The sequence below is a fragment of the Hylobates moloch genome, unplaced genomic scaffold (assembly GCF_009828535.3).
Source record: "Hylobates moloch isolate HMO894 unplaced genomic scaffold, HMol_V3 SCAFFOLD_21, whole genome shotgun sequence".
NCBI classification, from domain to species: domain Eukaryota; kingdom Metazoa; phylum Chordata; class Mammalia; order Primates; family Hylobatidae; genus Hylobates; species Hylobates moloch.
The window spans coordinates 32,671,127-32,688,319 of record NW_026652296.1 but is presented as its reverse complement, the minus strand read 5'-3'; the positions used below and the strand labels follow the sequence as shown (position 1 = coordinate 32,688,319).

At 53.2% G+C, this 17,193-nt stretch overlaps 1 protein-coding gene across 1 annotated transcript; it reads left to right on the top strand.

The window, feature by feature from the left end:
• Window positions 1–913: 913 nt before the first annotated feature.
• On the top strand, window positions 914–15,658 carry DDRGK1 (DDRGK domain containing 1). Its single transcript, XM_032142443.2, has 9 exons — window positions 914–1,078; window positions 2,204–2,407; window positions 5,341–5,453; window positions 5,693–5,794; window positions 10,821–10,943; window positions 11,306–11,344; window positions 14,354–14,410; window positions 14,943–14,991; window positions 15,357–15,658. The coding sequence occupies exons 1-9, from the start codon at window positions 988–990 to the stop codon at window positions 15,521–15,523; spliced, it is 945 nt and encodes a 314-aa protein (XP_031998334.1). The 5' UTR covers window positions 914–987; the 3' UTR covers window positions 15,524–15,658.
• Window positions 15,659–17,193: the final 1,535 nt, after the last annotated feature.

The window sequence follows — 17,193 nt, the reverse complement described above, 5'->3', positions numbered from 1 at the left end:
GGTGATCTTCCCACCTCATCCTTCCAAGTACCTGGAATTACAGGTGCATGCCACCACACCTGGCTAATTTTTGTATTTTGTAGAGACAGGGTTTCATCATGTTGCCCAGGCTGGTCTTGAACTCCTAGGCTCACCCCTACCTAGACTTCCCAAAGTATTGGGTTAACAGACGAGCCTCTGTGCCTGGCTCCTGAAATAAATCTTTACTTCTGTTATCATGTATACAAAAAGCTTAATAAATTCCAGTACTGCCCTCCCCTCCCCTCCCCTTCCCCTCAAAAAAAAAAAAAGAAAGAAATTCATTGTCACAGCTATAGCAAAACCCCAACCCGCTTCCCTCCTTCTAGAGGTAATCGCTATCCTGAAGTTGGTGTGCATCAGTCCCAAGCCTCTTTTCGTACTTTTTCTACGGTTGTTTCCATAAACACTACCTGGGATCGTTTAGTGATTTTAAAACATATATAGTCCGGGCGCGGTGGCTCACGCCTGTAATCCCAGCACTTTGGGAGGCCGAGGTGGGTGGATCACAAGGTCAGGAGTTCGAGACCAGCCTGGCCAACACGGTGAAACCCCCATCTCTACTAAAAATACAAAAATTAGCTGGGCGTGGTGGCTGGCGCCTGTAATCCCAGCGACTCGGGAGGCTGAGGCAGGAGAATCGCTTGAACCCGGGAGGTGGAGGTTGCAGTGAGCCGAGATCGCGCTACCGCACTCCAGCCTGGGCGACAGAGACTCTGTCTCAAAAAAAAAAAAAAAAAGGATGTTTTCTATTGGACATACCGTCTGCAATAATTTCCTCTTAACATTATGGGTTTCTTTACGCCCCCCAAACTCATTTTAATGTGTGACATTAAAGCCCCTCTGTGATGTGCCGCTGGGCGGGGCTCCGAGTAGTGGGCGGAGTCTAGACTGGGAAATGGGGGCGGGGCCTAGGAGATCCCGGCCTCAGGGTGGTGGACGCAGTTGTTCTGCGCTGAGGCCCTCGTCATGGTGGCGCCCATGTGGTACTTGGTAGCGGCGGCTCTGCTAGTCGGCTTTATCCTCTTCCTAACTTGCAGCCGGGGCCGGGCGGCATCAGGTAGGAGATGCCGCTGCTCCAGGGCTGGTGGTACCGGGTTTTCTGGCCTTCTGAGCCTTTGTGGACCGTCGCGCCGCGGCTCCTGCGCGTGCGCATCTGGGCGGGGGGACGCATGCGCGTCCGTGAGCTAGTCGTGTGCCCTGTGGGGCCTCCGCAGTGCCCTACCTGGAATCGGTGGCCGCGCTGCTACCCCTTTCTCTCGACTCCAAGCCAGAGTCTGGCCTCATCCCTCTCTTCATCCCCGGGAACTCCATACCTCCAAAGGCCTCAGGCCCTGGCCGGCGCACACTCCCATCCGTCACCGCCTGGGCCCTTTACCTCTGCACCTGTTAGGGAGGCCGCGGGGGTTTTCCATTCCTCCCAGCCTGACTCCAGAGCAGGTGCCAGGAAGGGGGCATCTGAATATTTTCTGCCTGCCCCCCACGAGCTGGAGAAGCGCGAGGCGGCTCCAGGAAACTCCTGAAGTTCTCTCCCTTCCCGCCAAGGAGAGGGCCTACTCTCCCTCCCCAGTCCCTTTCGGATCAGAAGGCCGTGTCATTGGCCAGGGCACAGAACAGATACACTCATCCTCCCTCTTTCCCCGCATTTCTGGTCAGCGGGCGGGTTTGTGTATGTGTCTTCCTGCTCCCTGGGCCCACAAGCTACCTCTGAGCACCTGCGTGCTCCCAGGGTCGGGAGGGCCACGCTGAGGGAAGGCGGAGAGCCAGCAGGTCTTCCTGGGGGAGGCTCGGCCACCGCCGGGAAGTGCACTCTCTGGTTGGGGAGCCAGATAAAACCACAGGTGGTGTTAGGCGAGAAATCAGTGGATTCCTGCAGGGGGTACTCGATGAGAGCTAGGGACATCAGGATAGGGGCCTCCTGACAGGCCAGCTGGAAAGGTGGACCCGGGAGGGGAGAGAAGAGTATTCACACAGGCCCGAGGGAAGGGCTGAGCCGCTGCCTGGGATCAAGCTGTGGGCCTGGTGTAAAAGGCCTTGCCAGTCAGACTGAGAAGTCGGGGCCTTGTGCTGTGGGCAGCAGCCCGCTAGGCAGAGGAGGTGAGGCTTCCAGGCTGCCGCTCCTCCTGCCATGGGCTGGGCTGGGCTGGGCTTCCAGGCAGCATTGTCATTTCTGTCTTCCCTACAGCCGGCCAAGAGCCACTGCACAATGAGGAGCTGGCAGGAGCAGGCGGGGTGGCCCAGCCTGGGCCCCTGGAGCCTGAGGAGCCGAGAGCTGGAGGCAGGCCTCGGCGCCGGAGGGACCTGGGCAGCCGCCTACAGGCCCAGCGTCGAGCCCAGCGGGTGGCCTGGGCAGAAGCAGATGAGAATGAGGAGGAAGCTGTCATCCTAGGTGAGAGGGGCCCAGCCTGCTGGGCAGAGGGTTTGGATTGGAGGGGGAGATAAAGGGGCCCCCAAAGCTAAGTGGGGAAGTAGGGTATGAAGCCTCAGGGTAGGAGGAACATCTGGGAGACACATTGTAGAGTAGGGGGGGACTTGGGACCTGGTATTTGTTCCACTGGGTCAACCCCCTCTTCCTCCATCTTGGCTCTCAGTGTCCAAGCAGAGGGCAAGGGTCTTCAGTTTGATTCAGAATGTTCCTCAATTCACCCCTTCTATCCTCGCACCCTTCCTGTTACGGGCACACTCATTCCCTGGGGATTTCACCCTAGAGGCAGAGTGCCTGGCCAAGAGTTTCTGCAGTTCCTGGAGTGGAGTCACCCGCAACCCCAGGAAAACAGTTTAAAGATAGAGACATTGTGTTGACACAGAGAACTCCATATCCCTGCTTCCGGGAGACCAGGAGAGCCCTCAGGATTGTCTTCTCCAGTACTTGACAGCTGGCTTGAGCCTGAGGAGGGGGCGTCTGGGCCTTTCTCAGAAACTGGGGGCATTTGAGGCTTTTGCCTTATAGCCTTGGGGATTATCCCTTTAGCTCACAAAGAGGTCCTTTCTTTGCCATACCTTCTGGCTCAGTCTTGGGTTCAGAGACCCTTGCTGCACAGGCATCAGTGGATCTTTAACTTGCAGCTGGCCCTGAGGTAGTCATGGTGTTGGGACTGTCATTTCAGCCAGGCTTTGGTAGGCAAAGGGATAATCCTGGCCAGGGACTAAGCCCAGAATCCTCAGCAACTCCTGACTATAGTGAGGAGGGTTTCAGATTTGAGGCGGGATAAATTTCCCCATGGGACTTCCCTTCCCTGGGGGTTTGGCACCAGAGACAGAAGCCAGAGAACTCTGGAGTTCATTAGCCAGGATATTTAAGGTACATTAGGTGAGACCAGTATTCAGAAAGGTAAAAAACCCTCTCTGGGCCGGGTGCGGTGGCTCACACCTGTAATTCCGCACTTTGAGAGGCCAAGGAGGGCGGATCACGAGGTCAGGAGATCGAGACCATCCTGGCTAACACGGTGAAACCCCGTCTCTACTAAAAATACAAAAAATTAGCCGGGCGTGGTGGTGTGTGCCTGTAGTCCCAGCTACTCGGGAGGCTGAAGCAGGAGAATACCATGAACCCAGGAGGTGGAGCTTGCAGTGAGCCGAGATTGCATCACTGCACTCCAGCCTGGGCAACAGCATGAGACTCTGTCTCAAAAAAAAAAAAACAAAAAAAAAAAACAAAAAAAAAAAAAAAACAAAAAAGAAAACCCTCTCTGGGCCGGGTGCGGTGGCTCACACCTGTAATCCCAGCACTTTGGGAGGCCGAGGCAGGCGGATCACGAGGTCAGGAGATTGAGACCATCCTGGCTAACACGGTGAAACCCCGTCTCTACTAAAAATACAAAAAAAAATTAGGGGGGGCGTGGTGGTGGGGGCCTGTAGTTCCAGCTACTCGGAAGGCTGAGGCAGGAGAATGGTGTGAACCCAGGAGGCGGTACTTGCAGTGAGCCAAGATCATGCCACTGCGCTCCACCCTGGGCAACAGAGCGAGACTCCATCTCAAAAAAAAAACAAACGAGTCGGGCGCGGTGGCTCACGCCTGTAATCCCAGCACTTTGGGAGGCTGAGGCGGGTGGATCAAGAGGTCAGGAGATCGAGACCATGGTGAAACCCCGTCTCTACTAAAAAAAAAATACAAAAAAATTAGCTGGGCGCGGTGGCAGGTGCCTGTAGTCCCAGCTACCCAGGAGGCTGAGGCAGGAGAATGGCATGAACCTGGGAGGCAGAGCTTGCAGTGAGCCGATCTTGCGCCACTGCACTCCAGCCTGGGCAGCAGAGCAAGACTCCGTCTCAAAAAAAACAAAAAAACAAAAAACAAAACAAAACAAAACAAACAAACAAAAAAACCCGAAAAAAAACAACCCTCTCTGCTAATGCCTCCCCTATGCTGTATTCTGGCTCATCAGCCACAGTACCTTAAATATCCAGGCAGCCCTATCTGTGACCCCGAGACACTTGCATATTTTAACCTGATACCTCCCTCTTTATGGCTATGCAATATCTAAAGTTCTCATCTTTTTTTTTTGAGACAGAGTCTTGCTCTGTCACCCAGGCTGGAGTGCAGTGGCGTGATCTCAGCTCACTGCAAGCTCTGCCTCCCGAGTTCACGCCATTCTCCTGCTTCAGCCTCCCCAGTAGCTGGGGCTACAGGTGCCCACCACCACACCTGGCTAATTTTTTTTTTTTGAAACCCAGTCTCGCTCTGTTGCCCAGGCTGGATAGAGTGCAGTGGCGCGATCTCGGCTCACTGCAAGTTCCGCCTCCCGGGTTCACGCCATTCTCCTGCCTCAGCCTCCTGAGTAGCTGGGACTACAGGCGCCTGCCACCATGCCCGGCTAATTTTTTGTATTTTTAGTAGAGATGAGGTTTCACCGTGTTAGCCAGGATGATCTCGATTTCCTGACCTCGTGATCTGCCCACCTCTGCCTCCCAAAGTTCTGGGATTAAAGGCGTGAGCCACCGTGCCTGGCCCTTTTTTTGTACTTTAGAGATGGGGTTTCACCATGATTGCCAGGATGGTCTCAATCTCCTGACCTTGTGATCTGCCAGCTTTGGCCTCCCAAAGTGCTAGGATTATAGGTGTGAGCCACCGTGCCCGGCCTAAAGTTCTCATCTTTTCCCTTGCCCTATGGGCCCCTAACCGTTCTCCCATCCCTACATATTCATGCACACCCACACACACATGCACTCATGGCAGATGCCTCTGGAGGGCAGAGCTGGGCTAGTGACATTTGCAGGTGGGTGGAAGGGGAACCCCCTATTAGGGGAGGGATGAGGGGTTGTAGACCCATCATCATCAGTCCTCTCTGGTCAGAACCTGAACTGTCTTTCTTTGACCATACCCAGCCCAGGAGGAGGAAGGCGTCGAGAAGCCAGCGGAAACTCACCTGTCAGGGAAAATTGGAGCTAAGAAACTACGGAAGCTGGAGGAGAAACAAGCACGAAAGGCCCAGCGTGAGGCAAGCCGGAGGGATGGAGTGCAGCTCTGAGAAATGCGAAAGGGCCCTGCCTTCCTTTTTCCCTAAGGCAGACTCAGGGCTCCTTGCCTGCTGGGCTGGTGTTTGCTGCTTCCCTGGCTCTGTCTCCTGCCACCTGGGTCTGTACCCTGGCCCAGGCATTGCCTTCCCTAGTCTGTCTGGGTGGTGGGCACACTCTAGCTGGGGGTGAGGGATGTGCCCCTATGAAGACCTCTCTCCAGGCAGAGGAGGCTGAACGTGAGGAGCGGAAACGACTCGAGTCCCAGCGCGAAGCTGAGTGGAAGAAGGAGGAGGAGCGGCTTCGCCTGGAGGAGGAGCAGAAGGTGAGGCCAGCCCCTACCCTGACCTCTGACCCTTGACCAGGCAAGGCAGCCTTGCTTCTTATGCAGCTCCCTGGCACCTCCAACCTAAAAGGTGGGCCATAGACCTGGCACAAGGGCAGGTCCTGGTTTATTTGGTCCCTAGGCTCCAGCACAGCCTAGAAAAGCCACTGCTGAAAAGCAGAGCCTGGAGTGGGGATTTTTGTGCACGTGACTATTGAACTTTCGGGGAGCATGTGAGGAACGCGAGACGAGGAGGACGGCTGGGCAGAGAAAGCCAGGAGAGGAGGAGAAGATGGCAGAGAGGTGATGGGGGTCTGGATCCTGAAGGCCTTGAGGCTGTTAAAGATCATTGTAAGAGATGGTGGTTACATTGAGGGCCTGGCATAGAGAAGGTGCTCAAGGAATGGGGTCCACTGCAGTAAAGATGACTAATGAACATTTGTTTGCCAGATGCTTTCTTTGTTCTGAGAACCAGGTTTCCAAACAAGAGAACAGCATAAAGATGTGGGGTACATAAGGTTAGAGCCAGGGCTGCCCTAGCTGGGAAGACCTGTGACCTCTGACTGGCCTGTTGTCCCAGGATCCTGGATGGCAGGAAGCCTGGATGTGGGTGCTGTGGCTGATAAGACAGAATACAGCATGGGGGAGGCATTAGCAGAGAGGGTTTTTTCTTTTCTGAATATTAGTCCCACTTAATGTACCTTAAATATCCTGGCTCTTCTCCCCTGTAACCAGTTTCCCTTATCCTTAACATCCTACCTCACTTTAATACATTTCTCACAACTGATATTGACACATTTTTATTAACTAAACTCTAACATTATTCAGATTTTTCTTTATTGATTGATTAAGACAGGGTCTTGCTCTGTTGCCCAGGCTGGAGTGCAACGGCACGATCTTGGCTCACTGCAACCTCTGCCTCCCAGGCTCAAGCAATCCTCCCACTTCAGTTCCCCCTCCCCGTGAGTAGCTGGGACTATAGGTGTGCACCACCATGCCTGGCTAATTTTTTTTATTTTTTTTTGTAGAGATTGGGTTTCACCGTGTTTCCCAGGCTGCTTTTGAGCTCCTAGACTCAAGCAATTCTCTTCCCTTGGCCTCCCAAAGTGCTGAGATTATAGGTGTGAGCCACCACACCTGACCCCATTATTCATATTTTATTTGTTTTTTCCCAATATCCTTTTTCTTTTCCAGGGTCCCATCTAGGATGCCATGTTACATTTAGTTGTCATGTCTCCTTAGGCTCTTCTGTGTCATGACAGTTTATCAGAATTTCCTTTTTTTTTTTTTTTTTGAAACGGAGTTTCACTCTTGTTGCCTAGGCTGGAGTGCAATGGCATGATCTTGGCTCACCACAACCTCCGCCTCCTGGGTTCAAGCAATTCTGCTGCCTCAGCCTCCCAAGTAGCTAGGATTACAGGCACGTGCCTCCACGCCCGGCTAATTTTATATTTTTAGTAGAGACGGGGTTTCTCCGTATTGGTCAGGCTGGTCTCGAACTCCCAACCTCAGGTGATCCGCCCACCTCAGCCTCCTGAAGCGCTGGGATTACAGGCGCGAGCCACTGCACCAGGCTTTTTTTTTTTTTTTTTTTTTTTTTTGAGACAGAGTCCCTCTCTGTCTCCAGGCTGGAGTGCAGTGGCACAATCTTGGCTCACTGCAACCTCTGCCTCTTGGGTTCAAGTGACTCCTGCCTCAGCCTCCCGAGTAGGTGGGAGTACAGGTGTACACCACCACGCTCAGCTAATTTTTATATTTTTAGTAGAGAGAGGGTTTCACCATGTTGGCTGGTATGGTCTCAATCTCTTGACCTTGTGATCGTCCTGCCTTGGCTTCCCAAAGTGCTGGGATTACAGGCATGAGCCACTGTGCCCAGCCTTTTTTTTTTTTTTTTTTAAGAGAGATGGAGTCTCACTCTTACCCAGGCTGGAGTGCTCACTGCAGCTTCAAACTCCTGGGCTCAAGCAATCCTCCTGCTTCAGCCTCCCTAGTAGCTGGGGCTACAGGTTTGCACCACTATGCCCAGCTAAGACTCCTTGCTTTTGATGATCTTAACCTTTTTTTTGAGATACAGTTTTGCTCTGTCGCCCATGCTGGAGTGCAGTGGCGTGATCTCGGCTCACTGCAACCTCCACCTTCAGATTTCAAATGATTCTCCTGCTTCAGCCTCCCAAGTAGCTAGGATGACAGACGTGCAGCACCACACCTGCTAATTTTTGTATTTTTGGTAGAGGCGGGGTTTCACCATATTGGCCAGGCCGGTCTTGAACTCTTGACCTCAGGTGATCCACCCACCTCAGCCTCCCAAAGTGCTGGGATTACATGTGTGAGCCACTGTGCCCAGCCTTAATTTTGAGGAGTCCTAGGCAAGTAGTTTGTAGAAGGTCCCTTAATTTGAGTTTGGTTGATGTTTTTCTCATGGTTAGACTGGGGTTATGGATCTGACTGAGAAGACAATAAGTGAAGTTCCATCTTCAATGCAACACACCAAGTATGCAAGTTATCCGCTTCACTTATCCCTGGTGTTGTTAACCTTGGTCTCCTGGCTGTGGTTTTGTTTGCCAGCTTTCTCCACCGTAATGTGACTGTTTTTTTCCCCTCTTCCCGTATTTCTTTGGAAAGAAGTCACTGTGCACAGCCCACACTTAAGGGTTGGGGAGTTAGAGTTCTTACATAAATTATTTGGAAATCTCTTATAGGAGATATGTCTCTCCTTCCCTGTTCATTAAATATTCATGCAGTCTTTTTTTTTTTTTTTTTTTTTTTTCTGAGATGGAGTCTCACTCTGTCACCCAGGCTGGAGTTCAATGGTGCAATCTGGGCTCACTGCAACCTCTGCTTCCCAGGTTCAGGAGATTCTCCAGCCTCAGCCTCCCGAGTAGCTGGGATTACAGGCACCTGCCACCACATCCAGCTAATTTTTGTATTTTTAGTAGAGACGAGGTTTCACCATGTTGGCCAGGATGGTCTCGAACTCCTCAGGTGATCCTCCTGCCTCAGCCTCCCAAAGTGCTGGGATTACCAGCATGAGCCACCGTGCCCTACCAGCCATTTTTTTATATTTGTATAGACTCATGAGTATTTATTTTGTACTTTGTTTTGTAATCCAGTAACATGTTATTTATTACGTTGTTGAGATTGTTCCAGCTTTGACCACTGGGAGCCCTTTCAGTTGGCTCCTGTGTACCTTTAACACACACTTGTTTTGTTTTTTGAGCACTTAGTTTCTGGCACTGCAAGATGCCCCAGACTCATCTTGTATATTATTTGCCCCAGCATTAGCTTTCTGGTTAGTTTCTGGCACTGCAAGATGCCCCAGACTCATCTTGTAGATTACTTGCCCCAGCGTTAGCTTTCTGGTTTTTGTTTTTTTGTTTGTTTGTTTGTTTGTTTGTTTGAGATGGAGTCTCACTCTGTCCCCCAGGCTGGAGTGCAGTGGCACGATCTCGGCTCACTGCAAGCTCTGCCTCCCAGGTTCATGCCATTCTCCTGCCTCAGCCTCCCGAGTAGCTGGGACTACAGGCGCCCACCACCACGCCCAGCTAATTTTTTTTTTTTTTGTACTTTTTGGTGGAGACGGGGTTTCACCGTGTTAGCTAAGATGGTCTCGATCTCCTGACCTCATGATCGGCCCACCTCGGCCTCCCAAAGTGCTGGGATTACAGGTGTGAGCCACCTCGCCTGGCTAGCTTTCCGTTTTAAGATTTTTCTGAGTGCTCTGGAAAATGTGTTGGGTTGAGGGAGGCTGTTTTACCAGGCAGTAGTGGTGATGGAGCAACATAGACAGACCGGGAAGTTTTCTGGAAGTTAGAGAAAGAAGAGGTCAATAGGACCTCATTTCTGACCAGTTGGCTGTGTTAATTCACAGAGCCAGGGGCCCAGGAGGAGGTCTAAATGTAGAAGAGTAGGTCCCAGGGTCTGTCTGCTGCCTGTGAGATGGCCCAGTAGGTGTGTCACATGGACCGTTGTGTGTTTGGGAGAAGAGATTTGGGTGGGGATACAAGTGTGGTAGTTACTGGCAAGGAAGGGGTTGATGCTTTGGGCATGGGCGAGGTGGCCCAGAGAATGTGGAGGAGAGGGAAGAGGCAGGGCTGAATGATGAAGGAGGCGGGAAGAATGGCCCAAGGAGCAGGAGGAAATCCAGGAGAGGGTGGGATCTGGAAGCCAAGGGAGGAAAGAAGGATCACTGAGAGGACAGGCATATGAGACCTGAAGGTTGTACCTTGAGTTTGGTGAGTGGAGGGCATGGGTGAGACTGTGGCAGGAGTTGTTTCATAGAACTGGGAACACAGAAGCCAGACTGGAGTGGGCTGACTGGGTGAGTGGGTGGTGAGGAAATGCAGGATTCACATTTGCTCATGAGGTTTGGACATGATGGGGTATGCTTGGTGAGTTACACAAGGAGAGGATGGGGCAGATGATTGGAGGGTATTATAGAGTGGGGTCATGGCAGAGTTTTCTTTTTTTTTTTTTTAGACGGAGTCTTGCTCTGTCGCCCAGTCTGGAGTGCAGTGGCGCAATCTCGGCTCACTGCAAGCTCCACCTCCTGGGTTCACGCCATTCTCCTGCCTCAGCCTCTCCGAGTAGCTGGGACTACAGGCGCCCGCCACCACGCCCAGCTAATTTTTTTGTATTTTTAGTAGAGACGGGGTTTCACCGTGGTCTCGATCTCCTGACCTCGTGATCCGCCCGCCTCGGCCTCCCAAAGTGCTGGGATTACAAGCGTGAGCCACCGCGCCCGGCATGGCAGAGTTTTCAACAGATTTTTGCTAAGATCCCCTGAGCACAGAGGGCGGGAGAAGGGGCTGAGCAGCATTTGTCCAGGTGATGATGAGACTGATGACAAGAGGGGCCTCGGCCCATTGTTCAGCTTGGGGGATGGAGAAGTGGGGGTCTTGAAGGAGCTCTGTCTCTGAGAAAAGGCTGGGCTATATGCTCTGGTGTCCTGCAGGGGTAGCAGCAACCAGAACAGGGATGGGGTGGGCACCTGCCCCCAATACCTGACTTTTGCCTCCTGTGTCCACAGGAGGAGGAAGAGAGGAAGGCCCGCGAGGAGCAGGCCCAGCGGGAGCATGAGGAGTACCTAAAACTGAAGGAGGCCTTTGTGGTGGAGGAGGAAGGCATGGGAGAGACCATGACTGAGGAACAGGTGGGCCTGCTGCCCCTGGGAAGCCCCTCTCTGCACCCATCAGTGCAGCCTGTGCCAGACCCAAGGCTAGCCACCCCATCCCAGATGCCCCTGGCCGGGCAGTGAGAGGTGGGTGGGCATCAGTACCAGCAGGCTTTAGCGGCCAGAGGCCTTGTCCTCAGCAGAGGCTGGTGCCTCCGAAACTCTCACCCTGGAAGGCTCTGCTGCTTGTGTAGGCAAGCAGTATGTGCAGGTGTTTGAGCGGGCCCAAGGCAGGCAGCAGGCAGGTGGCCCTCAAGTGAGTAGGTGGTACTTGGGTGGATGGGTACAGAACCCTGTGGCCTTGCTAGGGGGTGCTCACCCTGATTTCTCTGCTTCTCTAGTCCCAGAGCTTCCTGACAGAGTTCATCAACTACATCAAGGTAAGAAGCCACTGAACAGAGCCTGAGTGTCAGCTCCCTGCCGGCCGTGTGCAGGTTGGATGCCTCCAGTGGGGGCTGCAGGCAGTGCATTCAGGCTCATGCAGGAGTGGGCAGGGGGGCCCAGAGGGGCAGAGCCGCAGGGTCCTGGCCAGGAGAGTTTCTCTCCCTCTGACCCCGAAGGTGGAGAAGGACCTGGGTCTGTGTGGGAGGTGCAAGCCTTTGATCACTTCCTCACACTCAGTTTGACAGTTTCCCTGCTCTTCAGACCCCACGCTCAGTGAGTCAGTGTGTTTTCAAGTCTCTTCATATGTGTTTTCTGTCAGTTCTGTCACACTGAGGCTCCACTGAGTTGAAACAAGCATCCTCTGCCATGTGCTCCTGACTGGGAACTTGGGTCTTTCAGGGGAAACAGGATGGTGTTTCCTTTGGAGTTTAGGGTGGGGCGGCAGTGTGTCCCCTTCTGTCTGCAGCCACTGCGCAGGCCACCTCGATGCTGCTCCAGGTTGCATAAGCACATCCTACTTTGCTTTGCTGCTAAGCAACTTCTCTCCCACGAAGGATGCCATGAGGGGAGAGGTTTTCAAGTGCAACTCAGAGGTGCAGAGGCGGCTGAGGGAAGGAGTGCAGAGGGAGCGGGGGTGGTGGTGGGGGTGCTACTAGGGGCTGCCAAGGACCCAGGGCTTGCATAATCCTCCCGCCACCTCTCCTGAAAGAGAGCAGGGTTTAGACGCCTGCCAGCAGCGAGGGGCTGGGCTCACAGCCTTGAGTCTGGGGTTCCTAAGTGGGGGAAATGCTGGCAGCTTTGAGAGCGTCCTGTCTGCTCAGGCTGTGTGCACTCCCCTCTCATGGAGCCCTTTCTCTACCCTGGCACACTTGATTAGGGGCTGCGGCCGGGCAGGATATCTCTCACACTTGCCTGCTGCTGTTTGGAACTTGTCCCCACCTACCCAGTAGGCAGTAAGATGGTCCTGAAGTCCCTCCCCAGGAAGCCTCCCCAGGTGGAATTAGAGGAGGGGGTCAGCTTCAGCATCCCCCCTTACTTCGCAGAAACCAGAAGAAAGGCCCCCAGTTCTAGCCCTCACTTTTGGTGGCTCCCTGGAGGTACTATTCTCTGGGAGTTCTCCAAACTCTTTTGGAGCTTAGAAGTTTTTCCAGCTTGTCTGGGCACGGTGGCTCACGCCTGCAATCCCAGCAGTTTGAGAGGCCGAGGTGGGCGGATCACTTGAGGTCAGGAGTTTGAGATTAGCCTGGGCAACATGCTGAAACCCCATCTCTGCTAAAAATACAAAAATTAGCCAGGCATGGTGGTGCACACCTGTAGTCCCAGCTACTCAGGAGGCTGAGGCAGGAGAATCACTTGAACCCAGGAGGTGGAGGTTGCAGTGAGGCAAGATGGTGCCACTGCACTCCAGCCTGGGCAACAGAGTGAGACTCTGTCTCAAAAAAAAAAAAAAAAAAAAAGAAAGAAAAAAATTTTTCCAGCCTGTGCTGGCTAATTCTTCTAGAGCTGCTGTCTTGCAAGGAAAAGGAGGACTTCTGAAATTCAGTCTGTCTGCTTTCCTCCTTGCTCCAAGGGGATGGATAGGCCTTTTTGCCTTAAGATTTCAGAACTGGAGGAACATGCCTGCACCCAGCATCATTTATGAGAGGTGTAGGGTTCACTCGATCTTGTTCCATTCTCCTGTCTGACCATGGCAGGCGATCTTCCTGCCTCCGCCTCCCGAGTAGCTGAGACTGCAGGTGCGTGCCACCACACCTAGCTTGTTTTATCAAACGTGTTTTGGCCCCAGCAGCACGTCAGGCCAGGTCATCAGGGAGCACCTGGGGTGACTTCATGTTCTTGCACCACACTGTCACTGAGAGCCCACTGCCTTATCCCTGTTTTGTAGGTAGAGGCCAGCTGACCACGTCACTTTGTCCTTGCCCATCCTGACCCAGCTGCCTCTCGCTTGCCTTCCTGCTTGCACATACGGCTTTGGCATTTCAAACAAGTCACATGCTATCTGCAGTCAGGGAGGTGTCACCATGTCAGTCCTCCCCCAGCTCATCTGCGGTGGAGGATTCACAGAAATGCAAAAGAACTGCCTTTTCTCAAGTCCTGTGCTGTGTGTTGTGGTAGTGGGGGCAGGTGCCTGTGTGGACACAGTGGTGGACCCTTCGCTGCGCCCTTGGGAACTCAGGTTTCTACTGAGGGTATGAGGAAGCACTTGGAGCACGGCACATGGCTGTGCTGGAAAGCACTCAGTGGTGTTAGTGACAGTTATTTCAAGGGTGGGCTCAGTGCCTCAGATGGTATGAAGAGGATGGATAAAAAGTGTGGGTGTGTCAGGTTGTGGGGGACCAGGCCAGTGGGGCGGCAAGCAAAGGCAAGGCAGGAGTGGGCCCCCATGGCCTCTACTGAGAGACCTTGGCTTGCTCGGGCCTTTATCTGCTCTTCCTCTTGTCCATGTACTCACCTGTCTCACCAGCCGGACTGCGAGCTCCAGGGCGGGAGCTATGGCTTGTTCAGCATGTGTCCCTCATACCTTTTCAGGGCCTCGTTCTAGTAGGTCCTCAGCAAACATAAGTCCTGGTGACAGTTATTTAAAATAGCTTTTGGTGACTCTCACCGCCTCCTTCCTCCCTATGGTGCGTCCCCTTCAACTTGTCCGTGATGTTAAAAAGAGATGGCTGGATGCAGAGGATGGCGGCAGCTGTGCTCTGATTTCCACTCATGCATGTCTCCGAGTCCAGGACAGGGCCCCTGAGGCAGGTGGTTGTTTTGGGTAGATTCCTTCCTCGCAAGAAGGGGAATGAGAGGGTTTATGATTGTGCGGGTCTCTGTCATTGGGTGGTTGTGAGTGTGTGTGTGTGTATGTGTCAGGGGAGCAAGGCTGTCCCTCAGGAGTGTGTAGTGTTTTTCCAGCCACCGAGAACAGATCAGATCAGAATGCAAACCTGGAGGGTGCCCATGCTTAGAGGGATTTGCCCAAGCCCAGCCTCACTCTCTTTTCCTCCTTCTTTTTGTAGCAGTCCAAGGTTGTGCTCTTGGAAGACCTGGCTTCCCAGGTGGGCCTACGCACTCAGGTAAGCCCTGGAACGTAGCCTGCTGTGTGCAGTGTGGCCAGGGGTCTGTATGGCTAGCAGAGAGGACCTGCCCTAAAGACAGAGCCTTGATGCACCATCTACCTTGGCCCCAACCAAGAGTGAGTAGTGCACAGAAGTCTCCTGGCACCCTAGGAATCCTGCGTTTTTAATGGATGAACAGGCAGAAAAGAAAAAAAAAATCCAAACCCCATCACTCTGCCAGCCCCTGTGACCAAAGCAGCCCAAATCAGTTACCTTGACAACCCTCATGCACAGACTGCACCAGCCTATGTTGCAAACATCACCACTGCCCTGCTTCTAACAGGAAGAGATACTCTTTCGGGGGTCTTGCAGGGCCCAGGACCAGAGCCCCTTCTGCCCAGGGCCCTTCCAAAGGCAAAGCAGAGAGTCACATTTTGGGGCTGGCATGAGAGGGAAAGAAAGAGATTTGGCTGTAGTGGGAGGGAGGTTTCAGTGCTTTTGCTGGGGACATTGGTGCCTATCTCTATTCTGAGAATTGTTCTCCTCATAGGACACCATAAATCGCATCCAGGACCTGCTGGCTGAGGGGACTATAACAGGTGAGAGGATGAGAGCCAATCACTGCAGTCCTGGCCTTGGAGATAGCCACAGGGGCTGCAGGGATGTGCTGCAGAGGCAGGATGACCACCCAAGATGGGGGGAGGGGTGTGTAACAAGGGGCACTGAGTAGCTGGATGCAGTTATAAGGAGGACATGCCAGGGCCTGGAGATGGGGGCAGTGGGAGAGGACAGGCAGGGCAGCCTGATTCGACTCTCCTAGCAGGACTGGATGCAGCCAGGAAAGGCCAGGCAGGCAGGAGGCCTGAAGGGCCCTGAGCCAGCTATGAAGGAGTAGGTAGGCATTCTCAGGCCAGGTGGGGAACGCCCAGGAGGCTTCAGCCCCACAACCTGCATGTCCCCACAGGTGTGATTGACGACCGGGGCAAGTTCATCTACATAACCCCGGAGGAACTGGCCGCCGTGGCCAACTTCATCCGACAGCGGGGCCGGGTGTCCATCGCCGAGCTTGCCCAAGCCAGCAACTCCCTCATCGCCTGGGGCCGGGAGACCCCTGCCCAAGCCCCAGCCTGACCCCAGTCCTTCCCTCTTGGACTCAGAGTTGGTGTGGCATACCTGGCTATACATCTTCATCCCTCCCCACCATCCTGGGGAAGTGACAGAGTGTGGCCAGGCAGTTATAGATTAAAGACCTGTGAGTACTGCTGAGCTTGGTGTGGCTTAGTCTGGCAGAAGGCCTGGCCTAGGATCCTAGATGAGCAGGTGAAATTTAGGCTTCAGAATATATCTGAGAGGTGGGGAGGGTCCCTTGGAAGCTGGTGAAGTCCTATTCTTTTTATGAATCCATTCATTCAAGAAAATAGCCTGTTGCACATTTACTCTGTTCCTTTGTGCCCTGCAAGCCCTGCCCCCAAGACCTAGATAAGGTCTTTCTCTTCCTTTGCCCCCACTCAGATTAGAAGTGGGGAACCTCTTGGGCCACATCTCTGTTAACTGGGGAGGGGAGGTCTGTTTTTTAACAGATCAGGAGCCCTAAGTAGGGCTGAGAGCCAGTGGGGAGAAGAATTAATAAGAAGCATCAAGGATAGAGTCCTAGGGAGCATCAGCCTTTAAGAGGGAGGGCGGAGGGTCAGTGAAGGAGAGAACCATTTGCAGGGCAGGTAGAAGGAAGGAGAGGACCTGCTTGAGCTGGCTATAATTGTGCAGCGGAGGGACATTGCTCATATGGGAAATCACATGAATTCAGCTCTACATCCTTGACAAAAAGTTTAAATGGTGTGGGTGATTCCACCCACTGGTGGATGTGAGAACCATATGCTCAGGAGTGGGTGGATGGGAGGGAGGTGTGTACCTCCTGGAGGGTCAGTCACTCTGGTTCCTGTTGGCTGTTCATGGCGTGAGCATCCTGCTGTGCTGAGGGCGAGGCATATGTTTAAATGTGTATTTATGCAAAGTGGTCCCTAAACATAAGCCCCCTACTTCCTCTGGTGCCTGGTGGAGGAGGCAGCTTTCTGTTCCGGCCCAGGAGGAAACTCTCCCTGGATGGTGATGGGGAAACAGTACATCAGGTTCCAGGGCAGAGCCTTCTTTAGGAGTTGCTAAGGGTGTTTTTGACTCATTGGGTGCCATAAGTGTTGACTGTAGAACCTAAATTCCAAGAAAGGTATGACTCTGCTACTTCCATCAGCAACGGGTATTTGTCATCACCTGGAGCATGAAGGGCCACATGCATTGTTTGGAAGGCCATCTGGAGCCTACATTCTAGTAGGAGAGGGAAGAAACAGATGTAGCCAACCACAGTATGAGGTGGAAACAGAATTACAAAGGGAAAAGAAGAGATGACTTACAGTTAGATCACTGGTCCTTAGCCTGGTTGCTCATTGGATTCACCTGGGGAGTTTTTAGTAGTCTCATGCCAGCCCTGTTGCACCCAGGACCAGTTAAATCAGAATCTGTGAGGGCGCAGTCAGGGAGCATCAGTAGGAGATTCCACTTCCAATGTGAGACTAGGGAACAGATGGGGGTGGGGTGGAGAGGCAGGCCAACAAGTTGCAAGTAACTCAAATCTCCATTGGAAGGGGCTTCTCACCGAGCAAGGCGGCAGCTCCAGAGCTCTCTAGTCCTTTCCTTCAGCCATCCTCTGCCACTGCCATGCAGATGGCAAGATGGCCAAGGCAGCCCCTGCCCCAGCATCCCATGCTCAGGACAGTACCCAAAGGCCAGGAGTGGGAAAAGGCACATTC